The following is a 21093-nucleotide window of genomic DNA, read 5'->3' on the forward strand; positions in this document are numbered from 1 at the left end:
GTCAGAATACAAAAAATACGCCATCAATCTGAAATGAGTGTGTCCGTATGAGTTAATAAAAGTAATAGATTTTTATAGCATGAAGAAGAGATGAGAGAGATAGTGGAGTGATAATCGAACACAAGGAAAAGGCAAAGGAGGATGGCGAAAGAAGGGTCCATGGAGTCATCAGAAATGCAACGATTCCAAAAGGAAAGATGGATATGATTTTTGGTCAGAGCCGCATGAAGCCGTCTGGGACAGACACAGAAGAGGAATCAACTGCTAAAGGAGATAATGAAAGGAGATTATGGAGAAAGGGAAGAAGAAGAAGAAGAAATAGGGAAGGGGGGGTGGTACTAATAACAGGAATAAAGCAAGACAGAGAGTTGATTGTGCTGTAACTTAGAACAGCGAAAAACTTAATGTCAACATTTTAGCAAGCCAATTGTCTATTTCATTGAGCAAAGCAAAAATAATAAATTGAAACTTTTGTGCATTTAGAAAGCATATTTTTCTCTAATACATACTGTAATATAATACACTATGTCGTTATAAATAATATAGTGATACAGGGTGTAATTTAAACAACAAAACTTTCACAATCCAATGTTCTAATGTGAATAACTTTGAGATTGCAATTCATCCTTTATAAACTCACTATGTATTTTCACTCATTTACAGGTGTAATCTTCAGCCACTTGCTTGTCTCCATGGAGATCTTAAATTTTCCTGGAAGGTTCCTCAGTGTGCCAGTGTGTTGTTAAATTTTGATAACATTTGATTCAGTTTAAGCAAGTTATTTAAAATCATTCATAATGCAGCTGCCCCCCCATTGAGACAGTTTGTGGTGCTCACTTTAGAGAAGCGGCCCACAGCTAGAGGAGGGTGTAGTGTTCCAAAATGCAGAACCTCACTTGGTCAATCATTATTCTCCTATAGAGCCATAAGCTTCTGGAACTAGCCAGGCTGGTGTCACCTAGTGCCTATGCTCAATTTCAATTTCAAGTTCTCTCCAGCAACTAGGTCAGGAATCAGAATACACTGGACGGCTTGCAGGAGACCCGGTAGTTCGACTTCGGGCACCAGCCAATCAGCGAAGAGTCATACATTCTGTGTTGGCAATGATTCCCAAGATCGAGGATTTAAAGCCGAAACAAAAAGAATGTTTGGTGACTTTTATCAAGGGGAAAGACGTTATTGCCCTTCTTCCTACGGGATCTGGGAAAAGCTTAATATACCAGTTAGCGCCATTAGCAGTGCATTACATACATCATGACCAAATAGCAGCGATTGGTTAATGAAAAAAAGTATCCACCTACAGTCGAGCGAACGAATTCTAACACTGCGAGCTCAGATAAATCAGGCTACTCTGGAACCCCTCCCACATGAAATTATTAAATTATATCATGTACTAATTATTGAAATGTTTGCACGCCTGGCCAAACAATGGCTTTTAACCAAACAAACCTGTACACATTAATCTGACTTGAATGAATGCAGCAATATAAACTGTAAATATGTAAATACTGTATGGATGTGGTGACTGAGACAGAATGGGATTAGTTTTACTTATTGACTGGATGAATGACTGCATCAGTATACATTGTGTTGTATTTTATTGGCATGTGCGCCATTTATGACATCAACCTGTCCAGGGACTGAGGCTGGAAATTAGTAATTTTGCTATAACCTGGTACAACATATGACTTCTTTGTGTAGCTCAATGTTTTTATGTGCATTGTCCCTGATAAATAAACAACTAAACTAAACTGACCTATTTTGCATTTAGTCATTTAGTCATTGGCCTTTAAGTTTAACCTTCCACATGAGCTCCTTATAACATAATAATGAATGAATCAAATCCGGTGTTTGCTCCCAAAATCCCACCAGTTCTGTCCCAATCTCCATTCATTATCCTCCCCTCTTAGCCTTTGGAAAAATGTTATCATATTTTCAATTAGCAGGTTGTTCACTTGTCCACAGCCTGAGCAAAAGCGTTCATTTAGCTTTTTAACTAAAGGCCTTAAAAACATGATTCAAATTATGAACATGGTCGCCTCTCCATCCATTTTAATGATAACTTGACCTGGCAGCATCTTCAGAGACAGACAAATGTAATGCCATACTGTGGAACATTCCAGGAAAAGCATTACTAAATCTCTCTAGAGGCAAGCAGATGCGCGGCGGTCGTCCCACTAGAAAAGCTACACTGACAATTGACAAACAATGTTGGAATATAAAACAAGGAAAGTACATTTTGATTTAATTTGTTGACCTATGCTAGATGAAAAGGTTCTACATGGGGGATTTATATTATTTTTGGTCTTGGTTGCCTTGGTTTTTGGGTTAAAACGCATAATAAATCAGGGTAGGATTAGCATATTATCAATTCTCTTTGGAAAAACCTTCAAAATATTGTTGGGCAATAAGATAAGAGAATTGGCGAAGCTGGTGTTTGTGGGTGCAAGTTTAAGTGGGAAAACTCATTTATGAGAACCGGCCTTTTAAGTTAAAATCCTTGGTGGAAAAATGGGCTTGGCTGTAATGAAATAAACACTTTAATATGCAGGAAAATGTCTTTAGGTTCCTGTGAAAGGTTACATTTTTAGGCAACAAAATCTCTCTAAAAATTGACCAAAATGTTATTATATGAATAGTGTTTACCAGAGCGTTGAACTTGCTCATGTGAACCCTAAAAGCTTACCTGTTTAATACTGTAATAAATAATAATGAGCAGTAGTTTGGTGTGCGCATGTGTGTGTGTGTGTGTGTGCTAGTTCCTATGCTAATGCTGTTATGACTGGCTGGCTTCATTACTGTCTGTCTACGCTCGGGCCAAGGTCAGAGGAGGCTGCAGCCATGGCGGGGGGCCCCAACCATGAGCACAAATTAATCTGCTGTTTAATCTAATAATGCGGCGTGGCACGGCTGTCTCAGTCCTATTAACACAACTGTAATTGCATTTGGGGAAGAAGGGGCGCACCAAAGCCCACAAGGGTTTGTTAACACTCGCCTGGACACCCCAGACTATCCAGTATAATTATATTACACCAGCCCAAAAGGCTCAGGGCGCAGGGGTGCAAGGTACACTTTTGGAAAACATGTACAAGTATCTTTTAGGTTTCCAATTTAAAACATCACGCAAAATTGTGTACAGTTGCGTATAGAGACGTTTTACAGGATAAGCCAAGATGAATTTTACTGGCCCCATGGGGGAATTTGTTATGAGCTACAGTGTCACACATAACTGCACATGAAATGCATTCAATTCAGTCATCACAAAACTAAGTGAAATAGAGAAAAGTGCCATAGCTCTAACTCTATATATCTACCAGGAACTGAACTGCTTAAAGCCTGTAGTGCTATTCCTCTGTATAATAATGCATCATCAGAGCAAGTGTCCTGCTCAAGAACACAATGGACTGGATGTATTAATGAAATAATTAACAAATCATTGGATTTCTCTAGCACTTTTCAAGACAACCGAAGTGCTTTACAGTGCATTGGTGGTAAGCTAATATTATAGCCACAGCTGCCCTGAGACAGACTGAAGAAAGCAAAGAAGCTTCCAATCTACGCCATCGGCCCCTCCTACCACCATCAACACCAACTGGGACCTAAACAAACAACCTTTTTATAAGTGGGCAAATGTCTATACCAGGGGTCTCCAACCTTTTACCTCTGGTGAGCTATGTTCATGAAACAAAAATGCCAGAGAGCTCATTTTTGTTGTTGCAAGAAATTAAGAAACAAGAAGATCTATGGCATGCTTTGGACAGGGTACAGTTAGATGCTTATTAAACATAAACCATTATCCATTTATTAGTGCACAAGTTAGGCATCAAAATTTAACATTTACAATGGTAATTAATCAGATTTTAGTTATTAAGGGCAGTACATATAATTCAGAAATCCTTTGGCGAGCTACTTGAAAGGGGCTGGAGAGCTACAGGTTGGAGATCCCTGGTCTATACTGTATGAACTACTGTCATCCCAAATGCTTTAACAAGTAAGTCACCAAAGTACAGACTTATTTGCATTTGTGTTGGAAAGATAAAAAATGTTACATCCAGTTAGAACAAAACCATGTAAATTGGACGTACAACAGTCATATTGAGTATTATCCAAATAAAGTAAAATAAAGTAGGTATATTTTCTTTTTCAGCCCACAGTTTTCCAATTCTCCACAACTCCAAGCTTAAAATCGAGGGCAACACTGGGTACACAGAGAATCAGGCGCTTCCTGTTTAATTCAGCCCATCAGTGTGTGTCCATGTTTGCATGGCATAGAGCGTCTTTAACCATGAAGCCCTCCTCATTTACATGCTAATATCCAGAACAGCAGGGTGTAGTCCAACAGAGCCAAATTAATAGCATTCATCTCATTAGGCTTTCATGAGATTTAAAGTTAACACCAAACTAAGTACAAGGGAAGAAAAACGCACAAAGCAAAAGTTAGATTTTACACCTAGGGACCACACAACAGGATTACACTGGGAGACTTGGCAACGCTTTGTAATCACTGCACCTTAAAGCTACCATCTGTAATTAGACTGGCTGACCCACCCCTGTTGTATTCTCACACTTCACATTACTTCTGTTTGATAGTGTACCATCTTTGGCCTGACAGAAGAAGACAAGAGAGCACAGGTGAGTCTGAACAAAGGCAGGTGAGGGAAGGGGAGATTGGAAACAGGTTTCACATCTGCCATCTACTGGTTAAAAATAAAATCAAATAAACTTACAGATGGCAGCTTTAATTAGCCTTTATAATGAATGAACAATGTGTTAAGAATTATTATTATATATTAAATGTGTGGAAGCCCTTAGAGTATGATACTCTTAGGGCTAAATATGAAATGTTAACCCTTTCCACTCCCCTTATGGTTTGATATTATGGTTTTTTAACATTCAAAATACTGTCAGCGCATTTATTGTCATCTCTTTTAATTAAACAAAAGCAAAAAACAAAAACAAATCATAATAGCCTAATGATAACTTAACAGAATGCTCTAGGTGAATAGAAAAGATACTAAAATTCCATGACTTTTCCAAAACTTTCATTGAATTTACAAAATTTCATGACATTTTCAATTTCCAGGACTTTTCCAGGATTTCCTTGACTGTGGGAACCCTGCAAATCTTACATTTCAAAGCACAAGATCTCTCATCAAAACAGAGAAAACCAAGATTTTGTCACATCCAAGTAGAGAAACCAACTTCAGTACCTTCAGCTCCAACAGTCCATGGAGCTGAAGGTACTGAATAATTAAGTAGTTACCAAACCTGATTCATTCTTAATAAATTCATTGCTCATTGTGGATCGAGTCTTTGTTCATGCTTTGTTCACCTACTTGTTTCCGTGGAAATTGTATTATTTATCGTTTTCCTTGGAATGTTCCACAGCATTAACTTATCTATATATGGAGACAAGCAGAGGACACAGCAGAGGACGTCACAAAAACATCTGGAGAGGCAGGTGCAGAGGTGTGCCAGTCACAGTAAGAACAATCACACCCAGTTTGTCAAGGTATATTTTTTTGTAATAAAGGCTTGTAATAAAGGCTTCTATAACTAATTAAATGCAAGACAGAGTTTAATGCAACAATGTGGAACATGACAAAGCAATAACATCTCCATAGTGAAAAGCATTTGATGGGTCTCTCCACCAGAAAAGTTACACATTGCAAATTTTAAAAGCAAAATTGAAGCCGCTAACCTCACAGCGAGTGTAGAATGCAGTACAGAATAGTAATGTGTTACTTACAGCGGTGAGATGGATGACCCCCTGGGAGGTGACGGGACACCCCATGAAGCCCACGAACTGCAGCTCAGGACAATGCTCGGCCACGGCACGTACGGATCTGTCTGTGACCTGCACAAAAAACAACAAGGACCACTTTTAAATCCAACATTATGAGGCCTCAGTGCCCACTGCTTATTACGAACAATTTGGTTAAAGTAGAAAATGTCAACAAAGGTAATTTTAGTGCAAAAAGCTTACAAATCATAAAATAAAATGAAATAATTTATAGTGACAAATGTATGGCATAAATGAAATTACAGACTGCATTTTCACACATGACTTCTGTATACAAATGTGAGAAATACTAGCAAATTTGACTTATTATTATTAGTTATTGTTGAAATTGTTTGTATTTTTAAAATTGTAATAATTTTATTGTACACTGCCACAAACCAAAACAATATATATAATACTATACTTAAAACTTGAGACTTCTGTATAAAAATATTGTTCCCCTGTATGTAAATGTTAAAAATTCAAACATACACTTTTTAAAAATGACTTCAAACGTAAAATTAAATGTGGGTGTTCATTCGTTTCGTAACCAAACATGAAATGAACAGAAATTATAATTTAAGCACAGTCTCAAGTAACTTTATATTACATACTTCATTGTCCCTGTAGGAAAATGTGTCTGTGTCTATTCTGATCAAATTCAAGGTTCCCACTCTTTTTCAGTGACAAAATTTCAAAACTTTTCCATGACTTTTTCATTACCTAAAGTGAATTTTCCATGACTTTACGGCACCCTACATGTGTAGAATTGATCATACTTTTAGGGCTAAATACAAAATGTCAGCTTTTTCCACCCACCTTATGGTTTGGTATTATAGTTTTTTAACATTCAAAATACTGTCAGTGCATTTATTGTCGTCTCTTTTAAACAAAAGGCACATAGGTTTGGAAATAATCATAATAGCCTAATGATAACTTAACAGAACGCTTTAGTTGTGTGAAAGAGATACTAAAATTCGATGACTTTTCCAAAACTTTCAATGAATTTACAAAATTTCATGACTTTTCCAGGCCTAGAAAATGACATTTTCAATCTCCATGACTTTTCCAGGATTTTCTTGACTGTGGGAACCCTGCAAATCTTACATTTCAAGGCACAAGATCTGTCATCATAACAGAGAAAACCAAGATCTTGTCACATCAGAAACCAACTTCAGTATCTTCAGCTCCAACAGTCCATGATGTTATGTGTAAGCGGAAGTGTAGTACAATGGATCTTTGAAATATGGGGTCACTGGTTCAAGACTATGGCACTGACAACAAATTTACCCATTAACTGTAACTAGCAACTCACTCTTTTACATATTTTAATTATACAACAAGACAATGAAAAGAAAGAGTGTAGAAACCAAAAGATTTCCATAAAAAAAGGTTTAAACGAGCGGGTGTGTTTCAAGTCATGATGGATGGGAGGCTCCTATCATTGTAACACTCATAATGGACCGGAGATCAATACGGAAGCAGAACATTTCCACGGTTTCCACTGTAGTCATCGATACGGTTATTGATATACCCCGCCCCTCCCCTCTGCGCTCTCCCTCCGATTGTTCCTCTCTCTGTAGACTCCTCTGTAGCTCCTCCATCAAACACTAGCATACACAAGAGAGGCAGAGAATAGAGAATCGACTGTACTTCATGATTAACCACCAAAACAAGCCTGCATCCTGTGAGCAGATCTGAAAGTTGGAGCTTGTGCCGTCTGTTCAACTTCAGCACAAAAGGAACTCAAAGGAGAAAGTGAGACTATGAGAGGAAATCAGAGGCCATTCACGCAATCAATCATTCTAAAAAGTACAATACCAAAATCTGGTTCTCATTACCGTTAGTTTTGGAAAATATTTTCTGGTGGCAACAGCAGAAGTTCTCGATCATGTGGTTTGAGAGATGAGTTCAAGTTCAAATGTATTAGAGAGTTTTTAATCTATTTTTTAATGAGTGAAATTACTAGAGATATTACAACTACATTGCGGCAGATGTCAGTTTTATTTTACAGTGAGGGTCACATTCATTATCAATTTGACATATTGCGATAATGAAGCAAAGCCTTATGGGAAAACCTCATATCCCAAAGTTTAATAAAGCAATGTATATGGACTTTTGCTGTTATGGGTTTGCAAAATATAGAAATTATTTACAATTACAAGCAGTGATCCTACAAGTAAAAAGTTATTTACTCCAGATTTAAAGATGCTCTGTGTAACATTTCTACCTGTCACATACCTATTACAAGAGAGACAAGCAGGTTACAGCACTACACTACAATACAGTTCAGATCTGTGGAGAGTCGCCCCTATTCACAGAAGGAATTATTGTATTTTTGACCAAAAGAAACACCCATAATAAATAAATGATAGATGGATATGTTTAAAGCAACACCCAAGCCACTTTTTTTCTACTGACTGACCGTGTAAATGGGCCTAAAATAGAAGTGTATACCTATCCTTGGCCTACAGTATATATCTGTTAAAAATCAGACTTTTGGGTCAAAAGCTGTGTCTGTAACGGCTTCTTTTTGTTCAACTAGGGCCACTACATCACAATGTCATTAGTCCAACAGCCCGATAGTTCAGGACTAAACCAGGACTAAACCTACGCCATGTCATTAGCGGATTATAAATATACACGCCGCAACAGCCAAGCTGATCTCCAGGACAACACCAGAACTGGACCAGGACTACACCAGGACTGAACCACGACTAAACCACGACTAAACTGGGACTGAACCAGGACTAAACCAGGACTAAACCAGTGTCATTAGCATCTATACACACACCGCAACTGACAAACCGATCACCAGAACTACACCAGGACTGAACCAGGATTTAACCAAGACTAAACCAGGACTAAACCAGGTCTAAACCAGGACTAAACCAGGAATAAACCAGGACTAAACCAGGTCCAAACCAGGTCCAAACCAGGACTTAACCAGGTCTAAACCAGAATTTAACCAGGTCTAAACCAGGACTTAACCAGGTCTAAACCAGGACTAAACCCTCTGGCCTGGAGTCCGTGCCATGTTGGATTGTTGTGCTGTCAGTCAGCTGTCAATCATCGCTCCAGAGCCCCCAATCCGCCAGGCATCGCCCACTCTGGAGGATTTTGCTTTAGGGACGGAGGAAAGCTTCGGGAGCAAAGTAATAACATCTCCATGGAGACAAGTAGGTAACAGACCCTCCACAAGAAAAATTGTGGAATGCACCTTTAAGTACAGTATTATATGTGTTCTGTTGTTTGTTTATGGCAGTACAATTTAAGACTTTCAGTGAACCAACAAGAGAAAAAATACAAATTAAGGAAATTACAGTTTGCACGTGAACATTCAGCAGTAGTCTCCTGTAAATCTGGTTCATTTTATTTTTCTGGATAAAGATTGAAGATAAGATCAGACCCACTCAATTCTGTTTGTTTACATCTTAAGACCACTTCCACATCCTGCCCACTGCTATTCGTTCCATTTTGGCTTGAAGCACAAAGCCTTCCCTCTGAGTGGATACAGTAGCTGCACCTGGGGCATTGTCTCCGGAGCCTGATTGACAATATAATTTATTACCCATTAAGAGTGGGAGCAGTGATGGTCGGCTGATTGAGATCTTGGCCCACAAAACCACAACAGTACATTCCACTCTACTCCCAGAGCACACAGCAAGAAACAATACAACCCTGTAAGCTCCATAAGGGCCCAGTCAATTCCTAATCAACTGTACACAACATTTTCCATTTCTTTCCATTCGTTTCAAAGGATTGGAGTGCTGCTATAACAATTTACAATTCAAAATGTAATCTTCAGTACTGTCAAGAGCTCAGAGATCGAGTATAATATAATTCCACTAGTTATTTTATACTGGCAGGGACGCTGACATTTGTGCCAGTTATTTTTTACTATGGGGATAAAACCTGGCCAGCCAGAACCACATGCTTTGACCAAAGACGAGTAGACCTGGAGGTGTCTTCCTGATTAAGAGGGCGTGATTGACAGGAGGATTAACAGACATGGTTGCTTACACTTTATAATGGAGAAAAATCTACATAAACAGTGTGGATTTTTACAGAATCAACAATCGAAGCACCAAACAAGTTATTTCAGGTAGATTTTGTTCTGACTTTTATGAGAATTTTCATGAGGAGATGTCTTTGGCATTTGAGGGACACGTGTTACAAATTGGCAGCTGTGGTTGGATCATCTCAAGTTTGGATGGAGGTTTTACTCTGTGGTCTGATTCCAGACCCTTCTGGATTCGAACAGGATGTAAAAGGGACTGGCTGGTCTGGCAAATGATGATAGTCCCAGTACTTCTGTAATTCTAACATTCCCCATACTTCAATTTAAATTCAAATCAACCTTAACTGTATGGTATTTTGTCAGGAATCGGAAGGTCAGGAATACACAAGGAATACACAAGAAATACACTAGACGGTTTGCAAGAACCCTGGAAGTTGTAGACTGCACACCAGCCAATCAGCGAAGAGCTGTGAAGCCATGACGTCAAACTCAAGCACCTGTCTGGGTCCCTTTTGTGGTACAGCACAACAGTAAACAAAGCGACCGAAATGGAAATAGACGAAGTCATATATTCTGTGTTGGCAATGATTCCTGAGGCCGAGGATTTAAAGCCGGAACAAAGAGAATGTTTGGTGAATTTTGTCAAGGGGAAAGACGTTATTGCTCTTCTTCCTACGGGATTTGGAAAAAGCTTAATATACCAGTTAGTCCCGTTAGCGGCGCATTACAAATGTCATAACCAAATAGCAGCGATTGGGTAAATAAAAAAAGTACCTGCCTACCATCAAGCGAACGAATCCTCATGCTGCAAGGTCAGACGGTTCCACAAAGTGAAACCGGCTGATGAATATTTTGTCATTTCACATCATAGAATTTTCACTTAGTAAATGGTTACTCATATAGCCTTTTTTCTTTTCTTTTTTATGTTCATGAAAGTGCTTTAATTAAGGAAAAACTCAGCCATTCACACAAACACCGAGAGTGAGGTGAGTTAAGTGTCTTGCCCTAAAAGTCACCAACCTTCAGACCTTCATTGGATGAACACTCTTCAAACTGAGCTGCTGTCACCTCTAATGTTTAAACAATGGAGATACTAAAAATCTTAAGACACTAAACGTTAAAACTGGTATTGATTCAGGTTGTTCCACAGCTCTTTTAAACTGAACATTTAACCCCAACTTTATAGTCTATTTAGAAAGTGAGGTCAGTGGAACATAACCTTTTTCTCCTCTTTCTAATGCCATTTCAGCTAAAAGCTTCATTACAAACATTTACTCAGTCTGATCGGACACTTGACACTTAATCTTGCTCCTTGTAATCACTCGTCCTTCTCTGAGCTGTCCAACATGGTGGCTCTCAGACCTAATCACACCTGATCCTAAAGGTTATTGAGTCAAAGCTACGGAAGATGGAAAATCTGCAGAGACGACAGTGAAGACAAAACTTAAGAAGGAAAAGAAGGAAAGCGTTTATCTAGACATAGAGTAAAGCTGGATAAACTGTCTATAACTCAAGCTGGGTTCAAAAGAGCATGTTATCAGTTTGAGAAAAGGTGGTTTTAAAATGAAATAGTATATGATTATATATTACGACTCTTGTGAGCTTTAAGACATTTTATAATATTGTTACCTCATCAAAAACATACCTGGAGTTGTGTTTTGTGATGCCATGACGTGGTATATTTTACATAATTTTTTGTAGAGATTGGAAATTCAAGGGCTGAAATTATCCAAATGGTTCTAGGAAGGTTTAAAGCGTTTTCCATTTGACAGAAAAATGCGCCGTAAATATGCAGGATTTGTGTGTTAAACTTTTGTGAAAGAAACAAAACATAACTTCAAGTATGTTTTTAAAGAGAAAATATTATAACATAGATAAGAAAGTAGAGTAATATGGGCCCTGATGTAATGTTATACTAAATAAGCAATGAGATAAGAAGAATGTTTATTGGTGTGTACAATTTTTTTATTATTAAAAAATAGATATAAATTAGGACCTGGTTGATGATTATTTATCTGTATCATTTTTTATTATAACATGATTTTAAATGCATTTTAAATAAGAAATGTATAATTTAATATCACCTTTATTTAGCGTTTGGGGGCTGGGGATATATTTTTCAAACAGACACATATTTCTTGTTTGTTTCACTGCAGCCAAGTCCTGGAGCATATTTTACAGCAATTTAAATGGGCACTATGTCTCCACTGAGATTGCTTTGTCTGGAGTGTTTCACAGTAGGCCATAAAACTTATCTATCTCCATGGAGACAAGCAGATGACGCCACCTGGCCAAGTTACAGGTCACACCTGTGGAGAGGCAATGCTGCTCATAGTAAGAATGCATGCATCCAAGGTACTTTTGCTCATTAAAAACACGCAGTTAAATAAATCTAAGACACAGTTTGGTTTAATGGTAAACTGTGAGCATTCCCTAGAGACAAACAGGTGGTGCACCCTCTAACAGAAAAGTTACATAAGCTACATTCAGACTGCAGCCTGAAGTGACCCAAATCAGATTTTTTCGCCCCTATGCTCCTGTATCTGATCTTTTAATGACAGTCTGAACGGCACAGATCCAATTTTCTCAAATGTGACCCAGGCCACTTGGATATGTGGTCCTAAAACCGATACATATCCGAACTTTTGACATGCGTCTTCAGTCGGCCAGGTCACATTCATCCAACCTACACGTCAGGCCCGGGGTCTAGTCAATGGAGGGAAAGTGAGGTTAGAGAGTTACTCAATATTTGGGGGGATCGCTGTATTCACGCCAAATTGGAGGGGTCTTATAGGAATCGGGAAGTCTTTGAAATGATTGCCAAAGAAACGGCTGAGAACAGCTACAAACAGTCCAGGCTTCAATGTCAACAAAAAATAAAAAGACTGTGAGGCCAATACAAGGAGGCTAAAGACTCAAACATATGAAGCTGCCATGGACATGTAACCTGTCCATTTTACAAAGAATTGGACCGTATTTTGGGAGACAAGTTCAGCGTTTAGGCAACTTCTGTAAACACTGAGCATACTCGCTGCGTGTGACGTCGTCGTTTCCTCCAACGTACATGCGGGACACTTTTGGGGCATTTAAAATTCACACTGGAGATCACATACAAGTCGCTATTAAATGGAAATGTGAACGACCTCGCAACAAAATCGAATTTCACAAAAAAATCCAAATTGAGCATTAAGCCCTGCAGTCTGAATGTAGCCATAGTGTATAGTTAAAGTGCCACTTTTCTGGTAGAGGGTCCGGCAGCTACTTGTCTCCATGGAGATCTTATTGCTTTGACTGTTTCATGGTATGACTTTAAAAATACTAGTAAAGTAGTCCAACATTTATTCATTACGGGTTTCTATTGCTCAGAAATACATTAATTCCTTCCGACTCTCCACAGATCTGAACTATGACCTGCTTGCCTACCTCGTGATAAATTTGTACTGTGGAACACATTGTAGACAAAGCAATAACATTTCCATGGAGACAAGCAGGTGGCGCACCCTCTAACAGAAAAGTTACACAGTGCACCTTTAAGTCAAGCATGCTTTATACTACATGGAGCAACATTTTGTGAGTAGATAGTGAATATTCCCAACAATAAGAGCAGAGCATTAAGACAGCGTAAGGGTTGTACTCCTTGACAGTCGTTTTAAAAGATGAAAAGTAACACGGCAGGGCTGAGTGGGAGAAGTGGCGGTCCAGGAAAGCTCTTCGCAGGGTCTCTGGCTAATGGTCTCTGAGTGAAGGAATGGAAGAATGGAGGAAATGGCACCATCCTGAAGATTGTCTCTAAGAGTTGAGGGTGCGCTGCAGAGGCAAAACAGAGGCCTGGGAGGTTGTGGGGCTTGGAGTCTGGTTTATTGAAAAAGCTTTAGTGGCACTCAAGAGAAAATTTTACCAATAAGGGACAACAAAATGCCTAATCAGTACAGAATATATTTATTTTGTATGTCTGTTAAAGGGGTGGAACTCTGGAGCAATTGTAGCTTTAAAAGAGCCTTAAATTTTGAATATTCAGAAATAATAATGGACATTTGGTGCTGTAAAAATGAGTTGAAACTGAAAGATATTGAGACATGTGAATGATGATTAATGTTCTTGTTATATATGTAAACTAACAGCATTGAGATATGGGCGGATAATGTTTCATGAATGTGTAGTTGTACTGAGAAAAAGCAATATTAGATAAAAAGATATTTTAATGATGAGGATTGCTAGTAATTCTGTCAAGTACTTACTAAAAATATATAAAAAATATTGTAGAAGGCAAGTATTACAGCAATGAATGGAGAGGGTTAAAGTACAGCACTTTTCTGGTGAAATGTCCATCACCTGCTTGTTAATACTTTGCCTGGAATTATATTAAATATAGCCATCCAGCATTTATTCATTATGTTTCTCAAAAATACAATAATCCTGTCTGTGAATAGGGAACATGATATTTTCATGACATGTTTGCCATTGTAAGAGGTGTGTATATGAGGTACAATTATAATTACAGAGTCTCTCAACGTTCTTCTGCGTTGGTATTGTAGCTCCTCACAAGTAATTTCTTGGCATTTTATTTTCTGAGAAACTAGAAATGTCTGACAGCCATTCTGTTTTTGTTGACTATATTCAACTGGTTTCTTTTCCATTTCATGCCAGTTCTTTTGTTTGCTTTCATTCAATCATACAGAAGGAAACAATGACAAAGTTGACAATGTCATTTTTTTTCTTACTTATGCAGATATTTTGCCAATTCATGTCATTTTAGCAATTAGCAGGGACTGGGGTAAAGGTAGTTAGCCAGGCTGGCGCCACCTAGTGCCTCCGCTCAGTTTCATTTCACTCCAGTGACTAGGTCAGGGATCAGAATACACATGACGGTTTGCAAGAACCCCAGAAGTTGTAGACCACGCACCGGCCAATCAGAGAAGCGCTGTGAAGCCATGACATCAAAGTCAAGCGCTTGTCTGGGTCCCTTTTGTGGTACAGCACAACAGTAAACAAAGCGGTCGAGATGAATGTAGACGAAGACATACATTCTGTGTTGGCAATGATTCCCGAGATCGAGGATTTAAAGAGGATTGGAATAAAGAGAATGTTTGGTGAATTTTATCACGGGGAAAGACGTTATTGCCCTTCTTCCTACGGGATTTGGGAAAAGCTTAATATACTAGTCAGCCCCGTTAACGGTGCATTACATACGTCACGACCAAATAGCAGCAACTGGTTAAATAAAAAAGTACCCGTCTACCGTCAAGTGAACGAGTCCTAATGCTGTGAGGTCCGACGGTTTCCACAAAGTGAAACCGGCTGATGAATCAGGCTAAAAGGCAGTAGGGTTTTCAAAAAGTATCCAAAATAAGATAACTGATACAAAAACTAGTATTAAAACTCTATACTTTTTTTTGAAGTGGCAATACTAAAAAGTCACATCAAGAGGACAGAAATGAACCTTTTTTGAAGAGCTTTAGAATAATCTTGAGCTGTATCAGAACAATTATAAGAGCAGAAGCACATGGACCATGATGGCACCTACCTGGACAATCGAAGACTAACACAGACGATAATATAAAAAAATACAATGATTTAATGTTGAAAATCACATTCTGTTGTATAAATAAAGAGTCTAGTTTGAAATTTCAGTATCGTGACAACACTGGTGTAGGTTTCTATTTATGGAATACATGTGCTGGTTCCAATCACATCTAAACATATTGGGTCTGGTCAATCAATACTATGGGTGTGGCAAAGAGAGGAACCAGATGATGCAATGAATTTCACGGATTTAAAAATACCTGTTATATTCCCCCTCTGTGCCTTTTTATCACTTTGGTGTTTACGTTTTGCGCAGAAATACACACGGGTGAATGAAGGTTAATGGCGGAGCTGGGTGGAGGGCAGTCCCTATGTCATTTGTCTATGTTCCACCTCCACAATCAAAACACACCCAAACCATTTATCAAACACCCTGCTAGACAAATATACATTCTTTGTTGTCTGGAAAAAGAAAACGATTGAACTTTTCTCAGCTTTTGCCAAAACTGGAGCCAGTCAAAGTCAGCGCTCCCCTTCAGCTGAGCCAGGAGGGTGTTGAACCAGAAACCTGAGAGAGAGCCCTGAGCTGCAGCCCATTCAGAAAGCACTGAGGCATTCAGGGGGCACTTTAACTGGTTTCCACACACTGTCACTCAAAGGAGAATATGCAGGGAGTAGCTGGATTTCACCAATAAAGTTTAACAAAGGTTTCACCCAATCTTTGGGAATTGATTTTACTCAACTAAACCATTAAACCATTATATAACAAAGAGAATAGATAAAAATAGACTTGAAAATGTCACGTCATTGTGTTGCTTGGAGTGTTCCGCAGTATGGCATTACACGTATTTATTCCAACCAAGCACAAGCAAACACGACAAGGCCGAGATACAGGTCAGGTCTGTAGAGAGGCAAGTCCACTCACAGTAAGAATGCAAGTCAATAAAACACATGTCACTGAGTAAATTCATGATGGATACTATAATGCCGTACTGTGGAACATTCAGGATAAAGCGATAATATCTCTGTGGAGACAAGCAGGTAGCAGACCCTCCAACAGAAAAGTTACACAGTTTCAAGGTTCGGTGACTTTATAGGTATATTTCTTTTGTAATGAAATCAACTATGATATGGCAATACATATGGATATCAAACACTCAACTTAAATAATTTGGATAGTCATTGACAAAATTTTTCAAAAGTTTCCAAACCATTCATTATCTCTGTGATCTGACAATATAACTGCACTCAGGACACTACAACTGTGAGTTCATCCAAAACAACAATTTATACAGAAAAAGGCTAGGTAAAGGTGCATTTTATATGAAAAAATGCAGATTACACAAAAGGATTCACAAATCTTCAGCTAATCCTCTCCCTACCTTCTCCTTTTTCTGTAGTTTTGCATATATTTCCTTATAATCTAAATAAAATAGTCACATTTTAGTCAACTAAGGCAGTGTTTTTTTTCTGTGGACCCATATTTTAAAAGCCACAAACCTTTGTGACTCAAGTCAATAGACATTATTTGTAAATCACAAAATAAAGGTGGATTTGACCATTATTGAACATTAATGAAGATATTTTATTATTGACTGAGTGATTGTGCCTCTCTGAACAATTATTATTACTCAAGTTTTAAACAATGAAAAACAGTAACTGAACCAGCAACAAAAGGTATCCATAAGTCGCCTATTTGGACATTAAATGCAGCCAATTTTTTTCTTTTCAACATTCAATTGAACCAGCACTATTGGAACAAAACAGTCACTAGCTCTCTCATGTGTCAGAACTGTATACTGCAGACCTACATAGTGACAAGGCAACCCCCCAAAAAAATCTCTTGCAACCCACCGAAGGGTCGTCACCCAGTCTTTGGGAAACAATGGACTAAAGCAGCAATTAATCGACTAAATGATTAAAAAAACAACAAAAAAAAAACTACAAGCTCTATGGACAATATGATCATAAAAACAAAGCTCCATCAGTCAGGGAAAGGGAAATGATCACAGATTCAACAACAAAAGAAAGCTTAAATTTATCACATGGTATATGACTATGTCCAGTAAAAACAAATAAATACTGGATAATTTTAGCCATTTTTACTTGACAAGCTTCAAAACATTATTTGGTGGTTTACTATTTGGTTTGACTAAATGCTTTTTAGTAACCCATATTAGAGACAATGGGCAGTGAACAGATTAGGTTGATTGGAGATTCAGACAATGACTTAGTCGAGGTCCACATTTCAAAATACACAAAGTCAGAAATGGCTCAGATAATAGATCAAATAAGCCTGAAACTACTGTATTGTCATGGCGCTGAGGACTAAGGATAGACCCACCCTTACCAGTAACAGAAATGCAACTTCAAAGACGATAAAAACAAGACTTTATTTGCTGTAACGTCTCATCTGAACTCAAAACCTGCACCACTATCTGATTTGATTTTGAATGTAAAAAGGCTTTATAAAAATGAAAACGATCATCTCAGCGATTTTCCTAATCAATACAAACCTCCAAGCCACCCCTGCAGCGCACTTAGCACAAAGCGTATGAGCATCTCGTCGTAAAGAGACCTTCCTTTTGTAGTAAAACTTTACGACTACGCATGCTGTTGCTTTTGTTTCCGGGCTTCCAGATATTACAATGAAAGAGAGGTAGTCATTTAGGTTTTCTGCTGGATCGCCAGTCTCTTGTGTCGATATAGTCCACGTGCGCTCTTTAAACGCAGACAAAGTTGTGAGTGATGAGAAAACCGCTGTAGCTGTCCTCAGAGAGTATTTATGGAGAGAATCATTACCTTGGAAAGAACAGAACGAAACAGAATGAAAATCGGCAAACTTCAATTTGCGGTCCTCGGGTTTGCAGTTGGCGTCCTTGTTTATGGGTAATATCGGAAATCAGTAGCACAGCCCCGAAAACTGGAGGAAACCAAAGGATCTCATAAAGACATCATGATATTCAATGTTTTTTGTGCTGAGTTGGGAAAGCTCTCGTCAATACACAATAGAAGGATGGTAATAAAGGGACTGTTTTTGGAGCTGGAGTATTTTCACTAAAGTCAGTCTTTCCACTTTTTAATATGTGCTTATTGGTTTGAAACTTACACCTGCTTCTTTTACGCACCTTTTGTGGAGATGGGGAACATTTATTATCACGATAACAATATTACATCAGAATGACTTTTTGAATTATAGATACATATTATTGCAGTCAGTGGAGCTTTAAAGATTTCAATAACCTGTTTTACAAACTTTTTTCTGGGGACCCATATTTTAAAAGCCACAAATCTTCACTACGCAAGTCAAGAGACATTATTCGTAAATCATAAAATTAATTTATGACCATTATTGACGATTAATGAGGATATTTTATTGTTGCCTGAGTGATCGTGTCTCTCTGAACAATTAGTATTACTCAAGGTTTAAGCAGTAAAAAACAGTAATCAGTGTTAATAGGTCCGTGCACTGAGATAAAGTATGGAGACCTATATTGCAAGCAGACCTACATGCAGATCGTAAAAAAAAAAAAAAAGACCCAAAAAACATCTCTTGTGGCCCAGTCTTTGGGAAACAATGACCTATTCTACTACTTCAGATTTTACGCTTTAACTCCAGTGAATTATGCAAAGCAATTGTGCCATATTACGCAAGATTGACTCTTGTGAGCTTTGTTTGCATGTTATAATGTTGTTACCTCCTCAAAAACAGACCTGGAGTTGTGTTTTGTTTCATTCGCACATGTTTGAGTAACTCTTTATTATTAATTTGTCTACATCTGCAAAACTCAAAATGTTCCACCTCGTAATGTCATGTTGTGAAAGCTACTTTTTAACTTTTGTTCAGTAGAGATTGGGAAGCACCTGGACTGTGTTGTGGAAAAGAATAAGTATCTCTTGATGATAAAAAATTAATCCATTTGTGAAGCCTGATGAGTTTTTGGAGTACAGACAAAGGTTTATTCTTGTTACAGCAGATATGGACAGAGACAGAGGCCAACAGCGTCTCCTCCAGCAGTCCCTCCCACGTTAGAGACCTCAGAGCATCCCAGGTCTGAGTCTTTCCCCAAGAGCATCTGAGCTCCGAGTATTTATACAGAAATACAAGTTATATGCATATTAAAGCAGCGTGACTTCCACAGACTTGTGCTAATCAACTTAACTTACTTTTGAGGACAGCTAAGACAACACACGGTTTCCTGAGGGTGGAAACGATTGTGTCTGTTGAGCCTTTCCACATGTTTATGACAGGTCTGGGTTTGAGGAAGAAATCACGTTCACAAAGACAGATTGAGAGAAATCTTTCCACAATATACATTTCCATCACAACTGAAATCATCCAAATGATTCTAGCAAAAGTGTATGGAGTTTAAAAACACAGTGGAGCACTTCCTGTACTACCACATGTCACATCACAAGGTGGAAAAGAGGTTTCTGTGTACACGTGTGAATAAAGCAAAACACAACTCCAGGCTTGTTTTTGATGGGAAACATTATAACAGAACATAAAATAAAGGGACTGTTTTTGGAGCTGGAGTATTTTCACTAAAGTCAGTCTTTTCACTTTTTAATATGTGCTTATTGGTTTGAAACTTACACCTGCTTCTTTTACGCACCTTTTGTGGAGATGGGGAACATTTATTATGACGATAACAATATTACATCAGAATGACTCTTTGAATTATAAATACATATTGCAGTCAGTGGAGTTTTTAAGATTTTACTAAGCTATTTTAGTACTTCAGATTTTATGAACGCAATATTGTCAGACCAGTGAATTTGGCGAGTGTATGAATGATAGAGCTTTAATTGCACACTCCAGAGAATTATTATGAAGAATTTTGATTAAGCAACTAAACCTAAAAGTCTATCATGGTTTCAAATCAGCCCATGAAAATTTAGGCAATAAGTATGCCTGTACTTTTCAGTTTATTACACAGTGCATTTTAAAAAAAAGTAAGAACTGTATACCTTGCATACTGATATTGATTAAGGAGGGCCCATATTTCTGATCTACGTTATAATGTTGTTTCCTCAGCAAAAACATACCTGGAACCTTTAACACACACATCCTAGATAATTTAGGCTGCGTTCTTGTCGCAAACAGAAAAAAAACCCTGTTCCAACTTGTGATGTCATGTGGTAATACAGGAAGTGCTCCACTGTGTTTTTAAACTCCATACACCTTCACTAAAATCACTTGGATCATTTCAGCCCAGGAATTCACAATCTCTACAGCTCAAAAGGTAAAAGGCAGCTGTTAACTAGCACTTAATGGCATCGCAAGGTGGAAAAGAGCATTTTGAGCTTTGGAGTAGAGCCCTGCACTCTCGCGGGACCCGATGCAAAACAGTGCGGCGTGTGACACATTTTGAAAGCTCATTGTGGGACTGCACAATGCGGGAGCAGGCAGGTGGGATGATAAACTGCAGTCCTGCAAACTAAATGAGTGTAAAGTAAAATAAATAAATAATTAATGTATGCCTATCATACATTATTTGTGCTGGATATTTTACTGGCATTAATAAAAACATTTTAAGCAGCCTAAACTTGCGGATGTGATCTAATCTCGCACACATTTTATACAGTTCATTTCCACTTCTCCGTGTCTGATAGAGGTTAAGAAAGCAAACGTCCCCAATATGCAGGATTTGCGATATCTGCGAGATTTACAGGAGGGAGCGGGACAAAATATCACAGATGCCGGCACAAATGGGACTGAAAATTCTGTCCCGCGCCCACCTCTACTTTGGAGATGTAGGTGAAC

General features: G+C 38.3%; 1 protein-coding gene across 1 annotated transcript in view; it reads right to left on the reverse strand.

The window, feature by feature from the left end:
- Positions 1–21093, reverse strand: part of LOC110172105 (F-box and leucine-rich repeat protein 17) — a 542271-nt gene that overhangs the window by 400041 nt on the left and 121137 nt on the right. Inside the window, exon 5 of the mRNA XM_055161948.1 lies at positions 5750–5857. Coding sequence (XP_055017923.1) covers positions 5750–5857 — 108 coding nt within the window. The remainder of the gene's footprint in view (positions 1–5749; positions 5858–21093) is intronic.

Source organism: Boleophthalmus pectinirostris, unplaced genomic scaffold (genome assembly GCF_026225935.1).
Source record: "Boleophthalmus pectinirostris isolate CB_2022bp ecotype Guang Dong unplaced genomic scaffold, ASM2622593v1 HiC_scaffold_4, whole genome shotgun sequence".
NCBI classification, from domain to species: domain Eukaryota; kingdom Metazoa; phylum Chordata; class Actinopteri; order Gobiiformes; family Gobiidae; genus Boleophthalmus; species Boleophthalmus pectinirostris.